Source organism: Camelus bactrianus, chromosome 2, assembly GCF_048773025.1.
Source record: "Camelus bactrianus isolate YW-2024 breed Bactrian camel chromosome 2, ASM4877302v1, whole genome shotgun sequence".
NCBI lineage: Eukaryota > Metazoa > Chordata > Mammalia > Artiodactyla > Camelidae > Camelus > Camelus bactrianus.
The window spans coordinates 17,688,354-17,711,017 of NC_133540.1; the positions used below are offsets into that span (position 1 = coordinate 17,688,354).

Consider the following 22,664-nt stretch of genomic DNA (forward strand, 5'->3'; position numbering starts at 1 on the left):
ACACTTGTGGACAGAGGCTTCTTAACCCAACATCAAATGCAGGTTGTTTTATTATAAATGTCTTCAGAATCCAGAAGAGCTGAGAGGTAGGACACACCTTGTAATTAAAAATATCTATCGCTTGTAAAAGACTACCAGAAAAGAGTTCATATTTTACAGAAATCAGTAAATTAACACAAACTAGACCAACCAAGACATAGTTCCTTTTCGGCATACTTGGATAAGGAGAACATTCACCAAATTGTATATCAATTTGTCATTCTGGAACATTTCCAAACCTGAGTCAACACACGCTCTTTTAAAATTGCTTTCAGTTGGTGTAAAGAAAAGAAATACAGTGTTTGCTTTTGCTTTTCTTTCTCTAATAAGAAGACTGATAAATAAAGGCCAACAGTGAGAGAAAAAATGGGATGTTCTCAATTGTTTTTTCAGCGGTTGTTGCAACCTTCACAACTTTGCTTCTAAGACGGTCTACATTGGAACGCAACCATGAGTTTTAGAGGAGAGATACGTGTACGTGTATTACTTGATACAACCTTCTTACAGTCGTGCACATGGTACCATTTGCACCTATATTCCAGAAGAGAGCTTTTCATGCTCTGCGTTCCTACACAGCCACACAGGTGACAAAGAAGCGACAGATGGACATCAGGAACCCAGGACCAGGGGACAGCCAAAGGGAGCATCAAAAGCTCCTTTAAGATGGGACTCTGGGGAGAACTGGGAAAACAGAGGCTGGGAAACTCACATATTGGCTGACACCCCAGATTAATGAGATTGAACTTTGAAAGGGGTGGTGCCTCCAAGTGGTGCAGGAACAACTGAGTGAGGTCCTGAGGTGGACAAAGGCTTGGAGAGATGGAGCCAAATAAATGCTTATGAAATGGAAATGGAAAGTAAACAATGAGCCCCTCTTTAGCCAGGGGGGCCAGACCACCAGGAAAATTGAGAGGTTTCACAGTCAAGAGGAAGAGAAAGAGTGAGAAATACGGGCAGACACGCTGTTCTTCAATCCAGGGAGAACAAAGGAGGAAATAAGATCTATTGGACTCCTACTGGCAGGGAAAAGTTCCAAACAGCATTCTGTCTCTGAGGCAAAGCTACGCAAGACTTTCCTGTCTCATGGCGGCCATACTGGTCATCTAATTTCAGTCGGGCTGGCTGCTTCTCTTCAAAGTGGCTTTGTTTTTTGCTTCTTTCTACGTGATCTCTGCACAGGCCAAGGGGTAAGCACCGTCTGTTGGGGTAAAACAACTGGCATTTGAAATTTCTTAAGAGATTTCACCTCGGAGGGCCGCGCATGCAACTGTGAGAGGCACACATCCTTCAAGGCTGGCTGTTCTCATGTACATGGGCGGTTGGGGCTGGCGACTGTATTCCATGAGGAAAAGAAGTTCTTGTCACCTCTCCAATCCTACCGCAAGTATGCCACTAAAAATAAACAAACAGCCAACCAAAGCAATCGTCAAACGAAACCAGGTAACAGCCCCTTCAAAGCGAGGAGACCTAAAATATCCCCAATCTGACCTTCCTCCGAGGAGGAAACCTTCCCACAGACTTGCTCCCCGGACGAGATGCTGGCGTTCTCCCTACCGACCCGGGCTGTCCCTCTCTCCGTGAGAAGAGAACACCCTACAAGTCAGTTTGAATGCTGCGAGGTTCTAGAACCTTCGGTGGGTAGTTGTTAAGCCCAGGAGGCCAAAAACGCCGAGAATGAAGCGCCACACCTCACCATGAACCTCCAGGTTGGCAGCCGTCTCTCGAACTCACACGAACACAGCAGAAACAGAATCCGCAATGCCTAAGAGGAGAAGAAATGGTCGGTACCGCCCTGTTCTTCCTCACCCGCCTTTCAAACGGCAAATTGAAACCGCTTTCATTTAGGTTCAGAAAGAGTTAATATCTACCAAGAAAGTAATCTGCTGGTTACAACCACCTGTCAGTGTAAACACGGCAACCTCAGAAGCAGGTATTAGAAGAGATGCCTCATATTTTTGTTTCAAGAAACTACCAAAGAAACAAACAAACAACTTATTAACTGAACAGGTGAATGTATCTGAAATGTATCGCACTATATCTATATATATATATATTGCTTAGAGGCAGTAAAATTATTTTTAGGATTATTTTAAATACAATTTGAAGATTCATATTCTAAGATTTGGAGTCTAATAAACTTTCAATAAATTACCAGCCTGCTACCGTTTTCTTAGCACAAAAGAATGCAGACCTCAGCATCACGGTGGAAGTGATTAAACATCCAGTCTGAAGACAGGATTTCACTGTGATTAGCTGTGTCTTTGAAATCTCTCAGGGCCATTGTGTATAAGAGTAATGTGATCACCATCAGAGATTTAACTTAAGGAAAGGATTTGAGTTCCTGTGTAAGTACTAATCAACCAGGCAGGAGATGGAGACTGAAACCGGGAAATGGGTGGAGAGGAGAAATTATCTGAACTCACCCTTTGTAGCTGGGGGCCGGGGAAGAGGCTGTGGACTTAACTGAGGCGATAATGAGCCTGAATTATATTCTTGCAACTCTCCCGCCAGGGCTGTGAAGGCGGCTGCCCTCAGCCCAGAACCGGCACTGCAGGCGCACGGGAGACAACTTTTAACCCAGACCCCGCGCCAACCACAGCTTCAGTCCTCGACGGTGACCACATCACTTTTATGGACAGTGGCGCAAGGCAGATGGGCTTCCATGGCCCCAAGAGATTTCAGAGACACAGTCAATCACAGTGAAGTCCTGTCTTGGAGAAGGATGCTGATCGCTTCCGCCCTGCTACTGGGGTCTGTGTCCTTTCGTGCTGAGGTAAGCTGTGGCTAGTGGCAGGGGGTTCAAGGAGTGGCAGCATCAATTCATCTGCATTTTCTGATGATGTCAACCCCCCAGTGATGCTGAAAAGTCAAAGCCTGATTGGGTTGCTGGCTGAAAGATTCCTAGGATGTTGACTCCTTTCAACACATAGTTTATGGAACATGTTTTACTGGGGTGATGGGACAGGCCATGTATTAAATTGCATGGATTCCACTTTATCGAACAATTGGGCAGTCCTCACCTGACTGAATCAAAACATAAACTCTCAAATTTTTCCATAAGTCTCTTCTATCATAAATATCGCCATCTGGAGTGTTGTAAAGTTTTTAAAAGTTGCATACATGTTAGAGCTAACGAGAAATTAAATGCTTTCTCTCATACACAATATAGTTTTGAGTCCAGCCTGATTTGGAAAATATGCTATTTTCTAGATCAAAAGTTTTAGAATACAGTTTGAGTACAGATTTTAGAATATGCTGAAAAGACATAAATAGCTATTTTTAACTTGGCTTGTTGTTAATTAACAAAAAAATGTTGTTATTCAATAAAAGAGCATGTTTGCTATTGGCTTAAGCCTCTCTATTCCAGTGGGTGCTTGGCTAGAAGTTTGTAGGTGACAAGGGGCATATTAAACCAGAAACAATCTGAATGTTCAGATTTTCATCCATTTTGATACAAAGAAAAAGTGATTCTTGATGATCCTAACTAGGTATTATCATACATAAAAGAATGGAAAATCATATAGTTATATAAAGCAAATTTGGAACTCGGAGACATTTTTGGAGAAGTTCAGCCCCCCAAGTCGAGTACTTTTCTCGTTTTCAAAGTAGTTCACTTTGGTAAATTATTACTGTATCTTACAGTGCTTTGCTCATTATATTGGTTTTTTACTACAGTCCCTCCCCTCTTTTAAAACAGGAATATGTGCAGTAGTGTCTTTTTTTAAAACATGATTTTAGTTTTATCAGTTGGCTAAAGGATGAAGGTTATTACTGTGAAGGTGACTTGGGTACCCTGGGCACACAAGATGGACTGGACAGGTTTGTGATTTTCATATACTCCAAGTCCCTTCCTTGACACTCAGCCTGGAGTGTACCATGTAAATTCATGACTCACCACAAATGTTACCTCCCATTTTAACGTGGGCATAGCCGTCAACTCCCCACGAACTTCCCCATGAGTTCCGCACAATCCAATATGGAGGACTTCCTACAAAACACAGAACCGTAAAAAACCCCAGAGAATATATTTGTGGTAAAAGAATGCTTATTTAAAGTTTGGTTTTGGAAAAGTATAGTGACTCTAAGAAAAAGATAAAAAAAAATGTAACTTATGCCAAATTTAGCTAAGTAAACACGAGCTGTGCTTAGAGTCACAAGCCAATCAATGGAAAATATGTTTGAATTTGTTTCCTTGATATGGTTACTGCACAAAATAAACACACACACACATTTCCAGGGAATTTGAAAAAGGAAAAAAAATTAATCGTTAGATAAATACAACATGCACTTTATTTTCCCAACAGTTATTCTAAATGCTCCAGATTGAGAAGGCACATTATTTACATCAAGAATTTAGGACCAGTTTAACAAGGCATCCACCAAAGTTAATTGGGGGAACCCACAGGTGTTTTTTCCTGCAGGTCTAGTGAAAAGGTGCACCGCTAATCCCAAACTCCTAATTTATCCCTCCTTGCCCTTTTCCCCTTGGTAACCATTACTATATGTAAAATACACTACTGTATACAAAATAGATAAACAACAAGGACCTACTGTACAACACAGGGAGCTGTATTCAATTTCTTGTAATAACCTATAACGAAAAGAATCTGAAAAGAAAATATATATGTATGTGTATGTATAACTGAATTGCTTTGCTGTACATCTGAAACTAACATTGTAAATCAACTACACTTCAATAAAAAAATTTTTTTAAAAGAAACCAAAAAAAAAAAAAAAACCAGAAAAAAGAAAAACTGTAAGGTTATGAGGACTTAGCTATAACCTAAGTTATAGGTTATATCTATATAGGACCAATTTCAGCATTTTAAAGGATAGCAACCACTTGTCAAACTGCAGGTCAAGCGGGAAAGCAGCCATCAAGTCTTGTTAGCACTCACCTGTTCGGTCAAAGCCAGTCACGAGAACGGCGTGATTCGCCTCCCCGCTGGAGCAGTGATGCTGTATGATGCCGCCCAGGTAATCCTGCCAGCTCACTGCATCCACTATCACTATCAGGGGGCCTGAGGTAAGGAGCACTTTTGCCATTTCGTCTTCTTGGTCACTACCAAAAGAGGAATTGTTGGGTTAAGAAGTTTCATTTTCAAGGTAAAAATATTTTATCAAAGTGATCTATTTAATCTGAACATGGTTAGGTTTGGTGGCAATTACCAAGACTTAAGTGATGGAGGCTAAAAAAAGTCTGTAAGGTTGGCAATCCAGGGTGGCTGTGGGAGTCCAGAACACCAGAAACCCAGCTGGTTGTATATGAGGTTTCCCTTCTCCAGGTCAATTCATGGTCCACAATGGCTGCTGGAGCTCCAGCCATTTCACATGTATTTCAGACAGCAGAAAGTGGAAAAGGAAGTGCTGCATCCCTGCTGAGATCCCAGAAACGATCCCACTTTCTGTATGTATCTGCATGGGTCTCAGTGGCTACGACTCAGACAGATGGCCACATCTAGCTTCAAGGAAGATGGGAAACAAAGTTTTGGCTACAAAGTACCCAGCTGCAACATGGGGATTCTTTAATAAGGAAAATGGAAAGCCTGGATGTGTGGAGATATCTCGCCATCTCTGCCACACCAGGAAGAACTGCGAGACCAGCCAATTTAAGTTAGTGAACATCAAATAAAGAAATTACAGGGAAGGGTTACCCAAAAGAGGTGAATAAACTCACGGGGTAGAGAATGCTAAGATGCCACAGAACTAGGAGCAGGTTGTGAAGATGGCAAGAGATACAGTTACTGCTTTCCCACGCGGACTTGTACTGATAAAGTCTGACAATACACAGTACTCCACCTTCATGGATCTTACAGGGACATGATTAGGCCATTAATTTACATTTTTAAAGGTCAGCTATGTGGGTGCAGGACACTGAAACCAAGTGACTGATATTTCAGGCTGTTAAGATAGCATTTGGGAGTTTATGGCTGCAGCAAACCATGGCGAATTAGTGGCTTGAAGAGTGAGTAATCCCTCATCATGCCAGCCAGAGATTAGCTTCCATCAAGGGGATATTCTGTCCACAGATGAGGAAAAAAACACAAGTGCAAAACAGTGGAATTTATTGAAATAGAAACCACACATTCACTCGAAACATTTACTCATGTTACCTGTTAACGTGAAGATCTGTTTTTGAAGATCTGTAAGTAGGCATTTCTAACTGTCTTGTTACAACAAGGTAGTGAATAGAGTTCCCTGTGCTGTACGGTAGGGCTTTGTTGTTCAGCTACTTTATACACAGTAGTGTGTGTCTGCTAATCCCCAACTCCAAACTTAACCCTTCCCAGCCAAACGTGGGGACTTCTTAGGGGCCTCTCCTGTCTAACCAAAGGCCGGGTGACTCCTGTTTCAAGCCCAGTGCAGCGACTGCTGCCTTGTCTCCCTCCTCCTTCCCTCCCTCTCTCACTGTCTCTCTCACTCACACCAATCCCTTTTCTCTTGTTTCTTCCTAATATTTTCCAATTTGCTACTCAGGACAAGGGACTCCCTGAGTCTTTTCTCATGACATTTTGAAGAGCTGGCTCCTTTGTCTGCACACGCCTCACCTAGATTCTCCAGGAACTCACTTTCCCATTTAGAAAGTGCGTTACCTTCACCCTCAAAGGAGGTGTGGACCAGTGTGCTCAGTGACTGCACATCCATCATGCGTTCTGTGTGTCCTGCCCTCTCGGAACCGAGGTGCCTGGTACATGGTCCCTCGTCTCCCTGAGAGCCCCTCCTGCAGATGGGAGCCGTGTGGACCAACAGCCCGTGCCCTGACTCACAGATGGTTATTCAGAGGGTCCATTTTGGACAAGGACCCAGTCTCACCCTGGACTTCTTTCAGACCCATAGGGAGACACCAACTGGACCAATAGTACATTCAGTGAGCATCAGGGCAGTCTGTCACCTTAGCTGGATTTAATTTAATCTATTTTCTCTGTTTTAAAAGACTGTGCAAAGCTCTATTCATCTTTTTTTTAAGAGAAGCCAGGAGTTGGGTGAATCTTCCTCTGTCCTTGTCACCCTGAGCACCTATTTTGCACCACATGCAATGGTCATAAAGGACCCCTAGCCACTTGGAGTTCTCATGTGCTGTTAAAGCATTTTCTAGTGTTTATTTTCCCTGAGCCTGTCCAGAGTCACCGTGACCTTCAGGTTCCCACCGCGGTCCTCTTCCTCTCCAGTCCCCCTGACCCCTGCATCGTCTCATGCTTCTGGGTGCATGACCTCGTTGACCCCTCAGCATGCTCTCCCCACTCGGCCCTGGGAGGAGAACTTCAGTTTACGCCTTTCTCCCAGCTGGTGACTTGAAAGATGCCAGCAATACAGGGGGCTCTTGGTAAGCAGACTGCCTGGCATTAGCTAGTGTCCACACAAAGTGATTTTTGTTGATTCAAGAGTAAGATTGAAACATGCTAAGGGTAACCGGGACACTTAAATTTGGAAAGAGATGTAAATGTCAATTATGCCTTAAACTGGATTTAAATGTGTGACTTTAAGTTTGCTGTTTCTATTTGTAATGATCCATGGGAAAATAATTAGATTGCATTTAAGAAACGGCATCTCTAGAACTCTGTGGTGATCACCAATTCGTCTCCAGTAAAAAGTCGGTTTTAAAACAATTAAGGGTACGCAGTGATGCAGTCAATCAAGTTATTAATTCCAAACAGTCTACAGAAAATAAATTAAGAAACACGGAGAAGAACACAACAGAAGAAGACACATACCTGAAGTTGTACGCGGAATAACCTTTGATTGAAAATCCAGAATGTGAAGCTGGAAAGTAGCGGCACAGGCCGTTTTGGGCTGTAAACGGGTATTCCAAGTCGCTCACCAGCTTTACTTGCATCTAAAGGAAAACAATCACCGCACATATCCTCCGTCACAAGGCTGCTTTAAAAATGAAACAGAACTTGTTACAACGTGTGAAGTAAGATTCCGCTTGGCCACATTCGTCATGTGGGTATTCCTGGAGTTACTAACATCTTATAAAGTCAAGCTTTCGGTGTTTTTTGTGGACGTCCTAGGTAATTAACCTCGATGTCTTTCTTTGTCCTTTGCTCCTGTTTCTCCTGAGCCTCGTTTTCCTAGGACCTCCGATCTACTGATCAGGTGCAACAGTGTCACCCACGCCCGCCGGCCACCACTGAGGCTCACTCCACCCCACAAGCATCCTTCTCTCCACCTCCCTCTGCTCCTGCGTCTGGCGTGGACCACGAAGTTCAGAGCTGTCCAGCCAGCATCCTCCCCTCCAAACGCTGGGCTTACGGGAGTGAGGGGCGCACTACGCGCTGCCGCCCGTGACACACAGAGCAGCTCCTGGTGTGTGGGGACGTGAACACAGTGGGTGCGTGGGGAAGGATGTTGGTGTGGAGGACCCTGTCTACACAACCTACTAGCACCCTCTCTGTGGTCTCACCCAGTTGACGCTGAATCCTGGAGGATGTCACAGAGTGTACCTGGGTAAAGCCCCCGGAGACGAGGAGGGGAGAGGGCCAGGGTGCATTTCCGTCTCAGCTACTGGCTTGGCAACAGGACCTCACCTCTCAGGGCTCATTTCCACATCTCCATAAAGAGCTGCGTGTTTCGCTGATCTCCAGTGCCCCTTTTAACCTCAATTTTCAGAACCTTAACCTTAACATTAACCTTAATCAGAAATCCTATGGAGCTGAATAATCATACACCCTCATCTTTCTGGGTCATTATGCATTATTATATATCTGCAAAAAAGCATTTATTAAGCAATGTTAAATAATTTTCTGAAAACAGACTTCAGGTAAGATTTTCACATTTTGATTTCTCCATGGCTGACCTGCCCAGAAGTGATTCTTTTTTTTTTTTCATTTTTTTTCCTGCTGTAGAATATCATAATCTAATGTTTTTATTTGTTTTTAAAATTAAAAAAATTATTTATTTTATTTTTTGCAGGAGAGAGGGAGGTAATTAGGTTTATTTATTTACTTATTTTTAGAGGAGGTACTGGGGATTGAACACAGGACCTCGTGCATGCTAACCATGCGCTCTACCACTGAGCTATACCCTCCCCGTTTTTAAAATTTTTAAAATTGAAGTATAGTCAATTTACAGTGTTGTGTTAGTTTCTGGTGTACAGCATAGTGATTCAGTTATACATATATATTCCTTTTCATATTCTTTTTCATTATAAGCTATTACAAGGTATCAAATATAGTTCCCTGTGCTGTACAGTAGGACCTTGTTGTTCATTTCATATATAGTAGTGTGTATGTGCTAATCCCAAACTCACACTTACATGTGGAGAACTATGAAACGCTGATTAAGGAAATCAGAGAAAACTTAAAGACATGGAAGGATATCCCACACTGTTGGGTTGGAAGAATCAATATTGTCAAAATGGCCACACTGCCACTACAGATTTAACACGATCCCCATCAAATCACCCAGGACAAGTTTCACAGAACTAGGACACATAATCCTAAAATTTACATGGAATCGCAGAAGACCCAGAACTACCAAAGCGACTTGTCCTTAAACCTTGTGATGAACTCCAGCTTGGCTCATCTACGTTTCCGAACCTGAAAACACTACTTTGTATGTGAGAGTGAACTGTCTTGAGTTCGGAGCAGACGTGCAACAGGCAGTTTAAAAAAGCAGGCACCTTACTGAGCCAGTTCAGGGCGCTGAGCGTCGACCCTCCGCTGCAGCCGTAGTTGTCGTAGGAACAGTCGATGACCTGCTGGACACTCAGGGCCTCCAGAGGCTGCCCCGCCCTGGCGCGCGCGGACTCGGCGGCCGCCACCACGCTGAAAGCCCAGCAGCCGCCGCACTGCGGCCGGGGAAACAGAGCGGTGCCCGTCAGCCAGAGCCCCCCCAGACCTAGCTCACCGCGTCTCTAGACGTCCCGCGTGAGCGAGCCGAGTCAAGCAAGCAGGGTCTGGAGGCCGGCAGAGCACAGATGCTGACCCTGGAGATTTTCCAATGGAAAAAAGAAAAGAAAACCAAATTCTCTTAGAAGCATCAAAATCTAGTCACAAATGAAAGGTACATGGGAGGTGTCGCTATTGCAAGTCGGACAACGCAAAATCAAAGTGAGTTTTAGAGACTGGGGAAACACTTGGACTGGAGGTCTTTTCAAAAATGGATCAGGTCACTGAACAGGTGGCCTCTGTCCTGAAGAAGTGTACCCCCCACCGCCCCCTCCAGGCGTCACCCTGACACTGCTGCTGTGCGGTTCACCAGCTCCCCCGGGGGCGGGAGGAGAGCGAGGCGGGGGTGAGGCTGCAGGTGCCCGCGGGGCAGTCCTTATCTGACGGACACAGGGCTCCGTGAACGAGTTTTCAGTCTATCCAGTTGCTAGCGCGGGCACATCATGAACGCATCGAAACGTCCCAGCAGTGGAAACCCATACGGATCCTTCCTCCCTGAAATACTGGCTGACGAGTTTCCTGATGTTGGATCTGGTAATTCGGACAAACAAGACCAGAAGAATAAAGTGCTGGTCCTGGAAGCAAGGGGGGAGGTGGAGGAAACGTCCTTGGGATTTCATGCAAGAATGAAGGGTCACAGAGAAGGCAGGGATGAGGGCAGAACCGACTTAACCCCACATGCTGCAGGAAAGGAGGGGCACCTGGCCGTCTCTGTGGAGTGAAGTTCTGAGCGGCTTCAAGTAGTCTTACGTACTGTGTGTCTGTCCCCGGAGCAGAGCAAGACCTCCACTCAGGGACTCCACTGCAGGGTCTCCGCCCCTTGAGCAATGTCAGTGCAGACCCTGACACCAAAGTGATGGCTAGCGTTAGGTCACCTCCCCAGAGCCACCCAGGAGGGCCTTCCTCTAGTAAAGGGATTTCTAGTTAAAAGTTCCCCTTCCACACAACGTAGGCACTTCTGGATGGTTTCAGACTCCCACACATTTGATAATGAATCCAATAATAAAGCAAATGATTTGGTGGTGGCATTGAATGCACAACATTCAGTACAGAACCTGAGACATAAAAAAGGATCATCCCAACGAGACGGAAGCGCCGGCTTTAGGACATGGGCCTCACGAGAGGAGGCTGAACGACCCATTGAAGTTCCCAGTGCAGACAAGTTGAGACCACGTCCCTGTGTCCAGGGACCGACTTCCCGCAGCACTAGACACTCCGTGTGCCTGGCGGGGGCACAGAGCACGCACACCAGCCCTCCACCAGCTGTCAGCGCAGGGGGCTCACCACCGGGGAGGCGCACACCCACCTACACCCTTTTTTTCTTCCATTTTTAAAAACAGAAGTATAGTCAGTTACAATGTGTCAATTTCTGGTGCACAGCATCGTGATTCAGTCATATGTGTACATGCATATATTCTTTTTCATTATAGGTTACTGTAAGATGCTGAATCTAGTTCCCTGTGCTACACAGTATAAACTTGTTGCTTATCTATTTTATATGTAGTAGTTAGTATCTGCAAATCTCAAACTCCCGATTTCAGAGACTCTTCACAAGGACTCACAAGCTGCAGCCCCTCCCGCCCCCACCCCCACAGGCTCGCTCTCCAGGGTAAAAGGCTGCATTTATTGCTGTGCGGATTCACTTCTTTATCGCTTACCATGTGTAAAACTGCCCTGCCACTTGGATTACTTTCCTGTGTTTTCTTTAAAGCGTCACGCAGTTTTTCGGCGCTGTACCCTGACTTCACTTCTCCTGCAATCCTTATTGCAGGATTTTGTACAGTGGGCGATTTTTTAGGAACATTTATGTCACATTATAGCAGGACTGACTGCATCTTAAAGGATCACAGATAAAATGTGTGTGATCCTGCCCGGGTGGGGCTGGGGCTAAGTTTTCTGATGGCGCTCAAGGAATGAGCACCCAAGGGCTCAGGGCACTCTGGTGGTGAAGGTATTTGATTTCAGGTGACTTTTTCGGTGTGGTTCTCTTTTTGAACTACTTGTGCATTTAGCAGTCAAGTCTGCCTCCCCCAGCCCTCTGTCGGCGGGTCTGCAGAAGGCTCGGTGGCCTGGCACAGCTACGGGGCAGTGTCCCCGTGTCAGTGCGGGAAACAGCCAGCAAGGCTTGCCTCAGAATACAGGCAGGACCTTGACATCTGCTCCTTCCAGCAGGATTCTCCTTTCACTGTCACTTTTTGCTGATGGGGTGTGATTTTTACCTACGGAAATGCAAGTCTCATTGAACTTGACCTCAAAGGTGACCTCCCATGCTGAGATGATTAGAAAAGAAAAAAAAAATCTTAAAACATACCGCCTGCTGGTTTCTCACTTGCGTTACAACATGCTTGTCCCTCCAGTCAAATCTTAGCGGCAAAGACACGTTAGGGATGGCTTTCTGCATGTCCGCTGGGTATCTGGGAAATCTGGAAGCTCTGCTTCTTAAATAAATGGCTGGATATAAACATGGAAAAGACAATCAACATTATATTATAGAAGTTCTTTCTGGAGGAACTTTTCTACAGAAGCAATAAAGTTGCTAATGAAATCTGCCATTTGTGCTTTTCTATAACATGAGATGGATTAGCTGAAAACTACAAGAAATACAAATTTCCATAATAGGATTGGAGCTGTCACATGAAATGACTTGTTTGATAGAAACAGGTCAATATAAAACTGACTATAATTGACATTACCTGCTTCATCATAACCCATGGAACCATGGTGTCTTGAATAGAAATAGCAGAGAAACCTGGAGAAGGGATAAGCTGTTGTCCCTCAGAGCCACAGGGAAGTGTCCGTATTCATAATATTTAGATCTGGAGCAGTAATTTGAAGAGTGTGGCCATGAATTTATTTTCCTGTCAGCACCTGTACATGCTTGACACTTACTGTTTAATAAATGTTAATGTTACTCAATTCACCAGATTCACAACTGAACAATTCTCAAAAACTAAGGGCTTAAGTTAAAATCAGGAACCCAACCATCTAATAGCACCACCATCGCACCACACCTTTAAACTCTTCAGGAAACAAATAAGAAAACTGGTTTATTCCGTAGACGGCAGTGGAGTTTTCACGAGGAAATAAAGAATTCAAATATCGATGTCTGTTAAGGCTTTCCTAAAAGGGGGAAAAAAAAACACGCTGATTTATATCACTTGTTAACTTTCCAGAGCCATTTGTGTGTAACTGACTTGGAGATACTTTTCAGATGTAAAAGTCAAAGCCTGACTTATTTCCTGCAAGTCACAGTAAAAGATTATATAAAATAATCAGATTACATTTATAAATGTTTTGTATTAAAAATACTGTCTGATTTCAGGAATAATTTTTGAGGCTGGGAAAGGTACGTCTTAACCATTTATAATTCTCTTCACCAAGCATGCTGAAACATTAAATATATATTTATTTAATGTAGTGAGAAAAATAAAATAAACTGCAAATAAACACTAGACACTAATGGAAGTTGTCCCCAGTGGACACTCCTGTGATCAAACAATTATGAATCTGGAACAGGTTGTCATTTTTATCTTTGGGTTTCCCAGCACAATGAATAAAGTATGAAAAAAAAATGAATGAATAAATAAGTCTGATTCCACCTGAGCTGTATAGCGCTCCCTAGTTCATTTATGGTAAAAAGGCTTGGGGAAAGACACTCATCCTTGAAATGGCCCAGGAAGATCGTCTGGTTTGTCTGTCCCAAGGGAAAAATTGGACCATTGTTTACGGATTTCTCAGCTTTGAGTTTTGTGACAATTCCCTTAGGCTTGTGTTTTATACAGACGTGTCCCAATGTCCTAACACTGACCAACTGCGTGGGTCAGTGAAACTTCAGGACACCCCTGCTGGGTAAGTTCCAACTCCAGCTCTTCCACGTTGGCTTGTGCACCTGTGTGTCGGTCTCAGAAGCCTGTGAGCAGAATGAGGGCCAGGCTGGTGTGTCTCATCACCACTGAGCTCCCTGCACTCAGTGCATCCTGGCGCGACAGACTTAGTAATACATACATGATTGCACTGTGTAAGCCTCGTGCCCTTGATAGCTTTAAGCTGTATTTTTTTTTCCTATGTATATACATTCTTTTGCAGATTATTTTCCATTGTAGGTAATTACAAGATATTGAATACAGTTCCCTGAGCTCTACAGTAGGTCTTTGTTGCTTATTTATTTTATACACGGTAGTGTGTATCTGTTAATCCCAAACTCCTAATTTCTCCCTCCCCCAATCTCCTTTCTCCTTTGGGAACCATAAATTTGCTTTGTATGTCTGTAAGTCTATTTCCAGTCTGTAAATAAGTTCATTTGTATCTTTTTTTTTAGATTAAACATATAAGCGATATCATACGGCGTTTGTCTTTCTCTGTCTGACTTTACTTAGAATGATGATCTCCAGGTCCATCTATTTTGCTGCAAATGACAATAAGCTGTTTATTTTTAAGTAAATTATTAATGAGACTTGTCATAATCTTATTTTTTCCTCATTAAGCATGCCTGGAAAGGTTGCTAATTGATGAAATAATCAATAGTTATCAAGTTTTCCACATTTAAAAATAACCTTGATGAAGCAAGGCTTTGAATATAATTTGGAAAGGAGATGTATACATATAAAAACAGAGCTGGTATGAGGAGGCCACGTAAGACACAAGCCAGCAACAGCAAACTGCTGAGGATTTCAGAGGACTCATTCATTCTGTAGTATTTACTGGCATCTTTGCGAGTGGAGTGATGGGGGAGGCACTGGGAATGCAGGGCCTTGATAATGCCCAGGGGAGCACGTGGAGTCAGGAGAATGGGCTCCCAGGCCTCCACCCGCAGGGGCTTAACCGCTGTGTCTGAATCACACGACTACACGAAGCGGGCCGGGGTCCCCACCCGCTGCACCCAGCTGGTGACTAAGCGCTGAGCCCGGCCTGTTCGGGGAGACGCAGGTTTGTGGCCGGTGAGCTCCCATTGTCTCCCCTCTTCCTGCAGCTCGGGGCAGCCCTGCACCCAGACACTCTCCCCACTACTCCTGTGATGAAGAAGAAAGGAAGGAAAAAGAAAGAGGAGACACGTCAAGGACCACTATCAGGAATGGGAGAAGGGCTACTGCAGATGCTTCTGGCACTAGAAGAATAATCTTTTGACAACTTTATGCCAATAAGATTCATAACCTGTATGAAATGGACCAAGTCCCTGGAAGACCCAAATGACCAGATCTGGATACTCAAGAAATAGGAAACTTGAACAGCTTTTTAGCAATGAGAGGCTCTACATTCCTCGTTGAAAATCATCCCACAAAGAAAACTCCAGGCCCTGATGGTTTCATGAGTGAATGTTACCCAATTAAAAAAGAAATAATGCCAATCATACACACATTCTTTGAGAAAATAAGAAGAAGAGAATCCTTTGCAACTTCTTTTATGCGATTAGTATAATCCTGATTTCAAAACCAGACCAGGACATCTCGGTGAAAGAGAATGACACCTCAGTGGCCCTCATGACTACAGATGTAAAATCCTTAGCAAAATATTAGCAAATCAAATGCAACAACTTATAAAAAGACAATACATCATGGCCCAGAGAGGTCCATTAAAAAATCTACGTAGGTTTAACATCTGAAAATCACCAACATCATACGCTATGCTGATGGAATAAAAGAGGGAGAAAAACCATATGATATTTTCAATAGATGCAGAAAAAGACCCTTGACGTAATTCACAATCCTTTCATGATAAAACGTCAGCAGTGAATGAAAGGACACTCCTTCAGCCTGACTGAGGGAATCTGTGAAATGCCTGTTTCAACCAGAGGCCAGCTTCCAGAAGAATCCCATGTGTGAATTTCCATGTGACTCAGGTGCAGTGACTTCTGTCATTTTATGGCTGTCACCAGCCTGTGCCAAGACTGCTTGATATTTATAATGTTACTTGTTGGCAAGAGAAAAATCCTCTGAACTCCTAGGGGCTCTACCCACCTGTCTCCCCACCTCTCAGCTCTACCTCCTTCTTTCAACTCTGCAAGACCATTAATAATATTTAAAGTACTCCCTCGAAGAATTCTGAGCAAAGCATAATTCTCTCATATGTCTACACACACACACACGGTGGATTTCTTTATTCTCTTAAATTTGTAACTAACCAAAACGTCTTACCACATAAACAGATACCACATTGCTGTGTGATCTTTGGCTATATACTGAACCTCTCCGGGCTTTATTGTCTTTGTTTGCAAATGGGGCAATACTGACCCGGCAGAGTGTGAGTATTAAATAAGATAATGTTTGGAAAACACATATGACAGTGTCTAATATAAAAATGCTCAATTAAATACTGTCATGTTCTACCTTTTCCCTCTTTAAACACAGAACTTTTGGATGATAGAAAATGTCATTCATAGATGATGTTTTCACATTTTCTTAGGTTAATGTGGAGCAAATCTGTCTCACGGAATCAGATATTACCAGGGATCTACTGAAAGTAATAGACTGCTTTCATAGTAAAATAAAATTATCAGGATATCCAAGAACATTTCGTCTCCTATTTGCTGTGACAACAGGACTCTAGTTATGTCTCCATAATGGTGGTTTTGGATCACTTAAATCTCAAAAAGTCCTGTATCTTGCTTCTGGAAATCACTATTCTTTCGAGTGACTTTCTGGTCTAATTCCATTCTAGTGGCGAGGACAGGTTTCCACAGACACACCACACCCTGTCCATCTAGGCTGAGATCCTGCTAACATCCTTGGTCACAGAACCAATCAGCACACGCGCTCAATACAAGGCAACGGAGGCTGGAACACCAGTCAACTACACAGGAAACGGCCCTAAGGCCAAACAAGATTTTAAATAAGAAACTGACCCTTCATTTTGTTTATGAAAAAAGAAGTGTACGGTTTTGAGGGATATACAGGAAACCTATCATTTGCTAGCTTTGAAAGGCACAGACGTGTGAAAAACAGGTGGCTCACTTAGAACTGATAAATCAAAACAAACTTTCAACAGATCTGTGGACAAATAATCATCTTCACATATTTTTGTTTGGTTTGGTCTTAACCGGATGAGTTACAGTAAGACACACCAGATTCCTGCCTGGAAGGGGAGTCAGGGCCAAAGAACCTAAGGAAATTATCCTACGATTGTAAAATGAGAGAAAACGTGTCCTTCTGACAGTAATATGTACCATACACCCTAAGTCTCTCTAATCAAAACCATACCTTAAGGCCCTGAACCTAAAGCTACCTTTATCATGCCTTCTAAAGCCAGCCCTCCTTCTGAAAGCTGGAATCTCATGTACTCAGAGTTGCCTGTGTGTGTGCGTGTGTGCGTGTGTCTGTGTGCGCACACACACACACGCTTAAGGAGTCACATTTTCCAACTAATGATTAAATGTCAGATGTTTCTGAGTGGTCTCTCCTGCATCTAATCTGCTGCTTTGCTGGCCCAGCTGGGATATTTCATTAATTCTCTACAATTCTTACAAATCCATAAACAGAAAGGAGGGACCTTGTTTGCTCAAAACAAGAAACCAAGAGAACTGTTTCAGTCTGAGAAGGATAAACGATAACTCAGTAAGAGACCTGGCCAATCTCACAGAGAGATCAGGCGGGAGTTTTAAAATTCCTGAGAAACTGACCTTTTTCCCAGATGACTGGAAAGCGCCTCCTCTTCCCTGGGCATCTTAATTTCCCTAACTTTCCAATTATTGGTAACAATAATTAGGAGTTGTTCTCTGTGTCGGGTGAGTTGAGAGGAAAATGACCATCCTCAAAACGAAGTAAGAGTAAAATTCCCCCCGTGGGGGGGGGGGCGGGTAGGAGGTGGGGGGGGGGGTCTCAGCTATCTGTTGGTCCTTAACACCACCTCTTGAAGAAGAACCAGTTCAGTCTTATTCACAGACTGCCACTAAGTGAGAGTAAATTAAACAGTGCATTTTCTTCCTGCAGGTGCTCAACTGTTTCTAAAGGAATAAGCAAATCCTTTAAGACCAAATTGCCTTTGGCTCTAAAATGAAATTTTTCAGCTGTTGGGTACCCTAAATATGCAGGATTGAAGGGATTGCTAAACTGAATGCAAGCAGTTTTCTTAGGTGCTTTATATGAATTAAGTTAACACCGTACCAGGCAGTTGCTAATATTGCTCCAGTTCACAGATGCCTGAACTGAGGCATGGATAGGAAATGTGTCTTAGGTCGCACAGCTGGGATCTAGAGGAAGGTGTGGTTATTCAGCCAGCAGGAAATCCTCAGACGAGATAGAAACTTTCCTGGGCTGCACATCAGTATTTTTGAGCTGAGAAGGCAGTGAGAATTTGATTTATCTTCCCCTCTGGTATCTGGGTTTTCTTCTAACAGTGGTGATTTGCTATGCACTTAGCCGTCTGGTGTGTGCCTGGGATGTGCCCCCGGTACGGCCGGGATAAGCTGCATATTGAAATCACCGAGAAGCAAGCATGGTTTGTAAGATCACTTCCTGCCTGGCACGCTCAGCCCCAAATCTCTCACTTCTGCTTCTCAGACTTTCTCTTAGAGTCCTCAGTGGCAGGTTCCGAGGTTTGGTGGAGGAGAAATCATACATTTTACAAACAGATTTAAAGATTCAAAACGTTCTCCTGGTCGCTGCTTTTAGTTCCTGGAAGTTGCGGGTAAGTCCAGGAACGAGCAAAAAGTAAAAAGTTTGTGTTGGAGTGCTGCTGAGACGTTCTTAGGAGTCTTGGGAGCCGTAAACCTTAGATGGCGATGTTCATCTGACCACACGGCAGTGTGCTGGCCAGCACTCCTGGGCAGTCGATAATCCAAATATCACAGGCTGCCGTTGGGGAAAACAGTATTAGAATAAAATAATTTTTTTCAAAGGATGTACTTCTATAAATTACCACTTTGGAAAAGTTCCCTAGACAAAGCATTTTTTGTATGTTCTGCTGGAATCTGTATAAAAATAGTGTGCACACATATCTAACATGCAAAGTGAAATAAGAAAAGTACAGTCATTTAGTATTTGTGTGTGTGCGTGCAAATAAAGATTGAATTAAAAAGTTGCCCTTTGGCGAACTGCCTAAAACAGCCTGGTTTGCTAGTACCCGTCTTCACATTCTCCTGTTTGCTGGAAAATGGATTATAGTTCCGTGTTTAAACATAACAATCTCCATATACGAGGCTATAACTTCTTCGAGGTTAGCACATGCCTTATTCTCCACTGAATCAGTCAGGAAACCTAGCCCATCTCCTTATACAGAGTAAATGTCAAAGTAATGGATAAACGGTGGACAGGTGAACAAATGAATGATAAATTCTGGCCCGAGACCTCAAGGCTATGATGCATTTTCATTTTGGGAGTGTGCGCGTGAAGCTAGAGCCAGGAGAAATCACCACTCGAACAACAGTACCTTACGTCACATTCACCTCTTAATCTTTCTGGTAGATAGAAATGGTGCTTTCAGGCATCCTTGGATAAAGTCTTTCTGGAGGAAACCACCACGACTGTAAGGCGCTGTGTCTAGCAAGCACCTGTGGCCCATTAGTTATGCTCATTCACTGTAAAATGCTATCATCTTCTATTGAGACCTAAAGAAACGTGCCTAGAAGTTTTTCTTTTTGAAAAAAATGTAGCATGTAACATCACGGCGAGAATTTATAAGGTGAAACTCCTGAAACATTATGCAGGAGTCACACGTGTATTAGCACGTAGACACTCCACCTTTTATGGCCCATTGTTGGGTCTGTGGTCTCCAAAGGGATAAGAGGACCACCTGCCCTGTGGTCCAGCCATGAGCATCTCTGAGCATCTGTGCACAGGTTGTACCACAAAGGCAAACAGGCATGATCCAACAGCTCTGGTCACTTCCAAGGAGTAAAGAGCAGAGGGAGGGGCCGCTGTCCCTCCTGCCACATCGGGTATCCTGTGAGGCAGCCTACAATCATCCAGGAGGAGCCTGGGCTTCACCCCACAACAATGCGATGGTGGTTTGTGGGCAAATGTAACAGATGCCGCGCAACTTCCAACGTAAGGGCTCTTCCTGGGGAACTTAGGAAAATAAAGAAGCCGCGGAGGACAAAAACCTGCCACCAATCTCTGAACCCAGGGCCAGGAGAAACAGGCTGATCAATCATACACTTGCTCCAACTGTGTCCGCAGTGCAATTCCCGGAATACTGTTTTCCACACCTTGCTTCAGACAGCCGCTGCTCACCACCCCACCTGCACAGCTGACGGGAGCTCTCAGCCATCCCGAAATAGGTCACCGACATCCGAGGGCGACAGTGCCAGGCCCTCAGTATGTGTCTACTCTCTCCCTGTTGCTGGTCGATTCTCCTCCGCTCCACACAGATCACTTTATAACTCTGCTTTAAGTTTTAAACTTCTTTTTTTTCCATGTTAACTTGACTGTGGAGCAAATTTTCTAGATTCTGTTCATCGTTTTCCCCTGATAGGTAAACAGTCTCAGCCTAACCGATTCATAATCTGACATTATGAGTTAAAGAGACCTTAACGTGTAGAGTTACACTGAGTTTCAGGCTCAGCGCGCTTTAGTGCATCCTGCCAGGAAGATGCTCGTGGGTACCCAGCAAGCAACACTCTTTCTGCCTTGACCCATGACCAGCTTTCCCACCTAGGTCCAAACAGCCATCGAGGTTCAAACTCAAGTTTCCAGTGACTGCAGACAAGAACCCTAAAAACTCTCCTTTCCTGGGGCCTCCGTCTGGTGAAGCAAACTCCCACTAAAAGCAAATGCTTTGAACACCTTTTCAGACTTTTTCAACTCGAGGTTTTTCAATGTACGGAGAACCCCTGACCCTCTGTCCTCCTCCACTTAAAACCTTCCATCCCCCCACATATACCCTGAATTTCTCCTGAGAAGACTTGTCTTTCTAGACACTCATCTCCTGGGACTGGCCTCCTCACAGGCCCAGTATGAGTAATTACCGCATATAAGTACCTACATATACATTTATAAATAGTATAAATTATATACATTTAAAATATACATTCATTACACTGGCCTCCAATCCTCAAACATTATTTTTGTGAGGCGCATGGCGTGCTTTCATTTCTGCAGTCAATGAACACACCACCAGTGCAGGTGAGAGCATTCTCCCCCTGAGGGCTTTGCTTCACCACCATCTGCAACCAGCCTCAAGGCAGGAGTAGAGTCCAGGATAGAAACTGTTCTCCAGCAATTGTACCAGTGCTTCTGGTTTTGAAAGCTACTGGAACACAAGACCAATAAAATGGAGATGGAAATACACGGCTTGGTTTAAAGAAGAGGAGACGGGATCAGGGAAGGCTGGCCCCTTCTAACCACTGGAGCTGCAGGGCAGAGCAGGGAGCTCGAGGGTCCCATGAGAAAGCTCATGAACATACCAGGAAAAGTAATAACTACAATTCCGATAAGTTGCAGCGTTCTGGATTAGGCATGAATGGATTTTCCTTGATAACGAATGAAACCACAATCACGACATCTCATGAGTTAAAAAATTATTAAATAGTACCAGAGACACAGAACACAGGACTCTAAATCACGATCTTTTGCAGTTTCCTTGGTTTCAGGAAAAGCCTTATATTTATACCCAGCTAACTGGTCTGTTCCTGGGTCTTAAAACTTGGTGGAATCTGAAATGATGAATGAAGCCTTTTAAAAATGATCTGAGAAGGAGATAAAACTCCTCTGCCTTCTGTAAATCAGTCTCCACCGAGTCAGGTGAGCTTCGAAGGTGGTGCACTAATTCCCGGAGCCCGCGTTCAGGAAAATCACCAATGGGTAGGATTCTCCGAGTTTGCTAAATGCACGCTTCGTTGATAAAATTCGGATTACAGAAGGTTACCAGCGCCCCCTTCCGGGAGAAGGACGCCAGGTGCCCTCCGCCCGTTTCTGGTTCCCGTAACCTCAAGGTGGACAGTTCAGGAGGGCGGGGAGGACGCCTAGCGGTGTGTCCTCCCATCAGGAACACCCGGGACGCATCCAGTGCTCGCCTGGGGCGCATCACACAAACCCACAGCCACACGTCTCTCCTGAGGACCGATCTGCGGGCCGGCACAGGCCTGGGGCGGAGCGACCCCTGGCACCCGGGGCGGAGGGGGAAGTTCGCGCGTCCGCCCAGTCCAGAAACCCGGGTGCGTCCTCAGACTGCGCTCGGGGACCTTCCGCCCCGCCCCGCCCCGCCCGGCCCGTACAGGAAGGGACAGGCGACCCTGGGGGTGGCGCTCGGGGACCCTCCGCCCCGCCCAGCCCAGACGGGACGGGCAGACGACCCTTGCTCCATCCACCCCCCAGCCCAGACCCCGAACAGGGCTGCGCGGTACCCGGAAGGCGGCCGGAGGGTGGCGGCCCCGCGGCGGGGTCGGGGTCGCGGTCTGGGCGCCGGGGCCGCAGCAGCAGCAGCAGCAGCAGCAGCAGAGCAACCAGAGGTGCCTCAGCTCCATCCCGCCTCAGCCATTTCCTCTTTCGGTTCCCGGGCTCCTCCCCGCGGCGGGGCGGGGCGAGGGGCCGGGGACTGGGAGGTTGTGGGGGCTCGGGGCGGGGGCGGGGCCGGGGCGGGGAGTGGGGGGCGGGGCCGGGGGCGGGCCCAGGGTGGCGGGGCCGGGGGTGGGGTGGAGTCCGGTTCTGGGTCGGGGGTCCGTGCGTCCAGGGGCTGGGCCGGATAAACACTCGTATTGCTGATTTTCTCAGCATTGTTCTAAGCACCTTACAAGTATTACCTTTATTCCATCCTCGTTAACAAATCCTTCAGTGGATAGTATTATCGTTGTTTCCATCGTACACA

At 44.9% G+C, this 22,664-nt stretch overlaps 1 protein-coding gene across 2 annotated transcripts; it reads right to left on the reverse strand.

The window, feature by feature from the left end:
* Positions 1–32: 32 nt before the first annotated feature.
* CTSO (cathepsin O) lies at positions 33–22,372 on the reverse strand. 2 transcript variants are annotated; one of them, XM_074376556.1, is made up of 9 exons: positions 22,204–22,372; positions 12,941–13,049; positions 12,241–12,380; positions 9,662–9,829; positions 7,752–7,873; positions 4,938–5,101; positions 3,935–4,027; positions 1,728–1,801; positions 33–1,431 (listed from the first exon to the last, which is right to left on the reverse strand). In XM_074376556.1, exons 1-8 carry the CDS (start codon positions 22,321–22,323, stop codon positions 1,767–1,769), a joined length of 951 nt encoding a protein of 316 aa, XP_074232657.1. In that variant the 5' UTR covers positions 22,324–22,372; the 3' UTR covers positions 33–1,431; positions 1,728–1,766. The 2 variants fall into 2 exon arrangements, with proteins under 2 accessions (XP_074232657.1, XP_074232648.1); XM_074376547.1 differs by having other exon boundaries at positions 1,733–1,801; positions 22,204–22,371.
* Between the last annotated feature and the right edge of the window lie 292 nt (positions 22,373–22,664).

Coding starts and splice junctions, on each gene's coding strand:
- CTSO (XM_074376556.1), bottom strand. CDS start 22,323: ATGGAGCTGAGGCACCTCTGGTTGCTCTGCTGCTGCTGCTGCTGCTGC. Junction 9,830..12,240: donor AAGTGAGAAACCAGCAGGCG/GTATGTTTTAAG, acceptor CCCCGGCCGCAG/TGCGGCGGCTGCTGGGCTTT. Junction 4,028..4,937: donor GACTGGCTTTGACCGAACAG/GTGAGTGCTAAC, acceptor TGTGTTTTGTAG/GAAGTCCTCCATATTGGATT.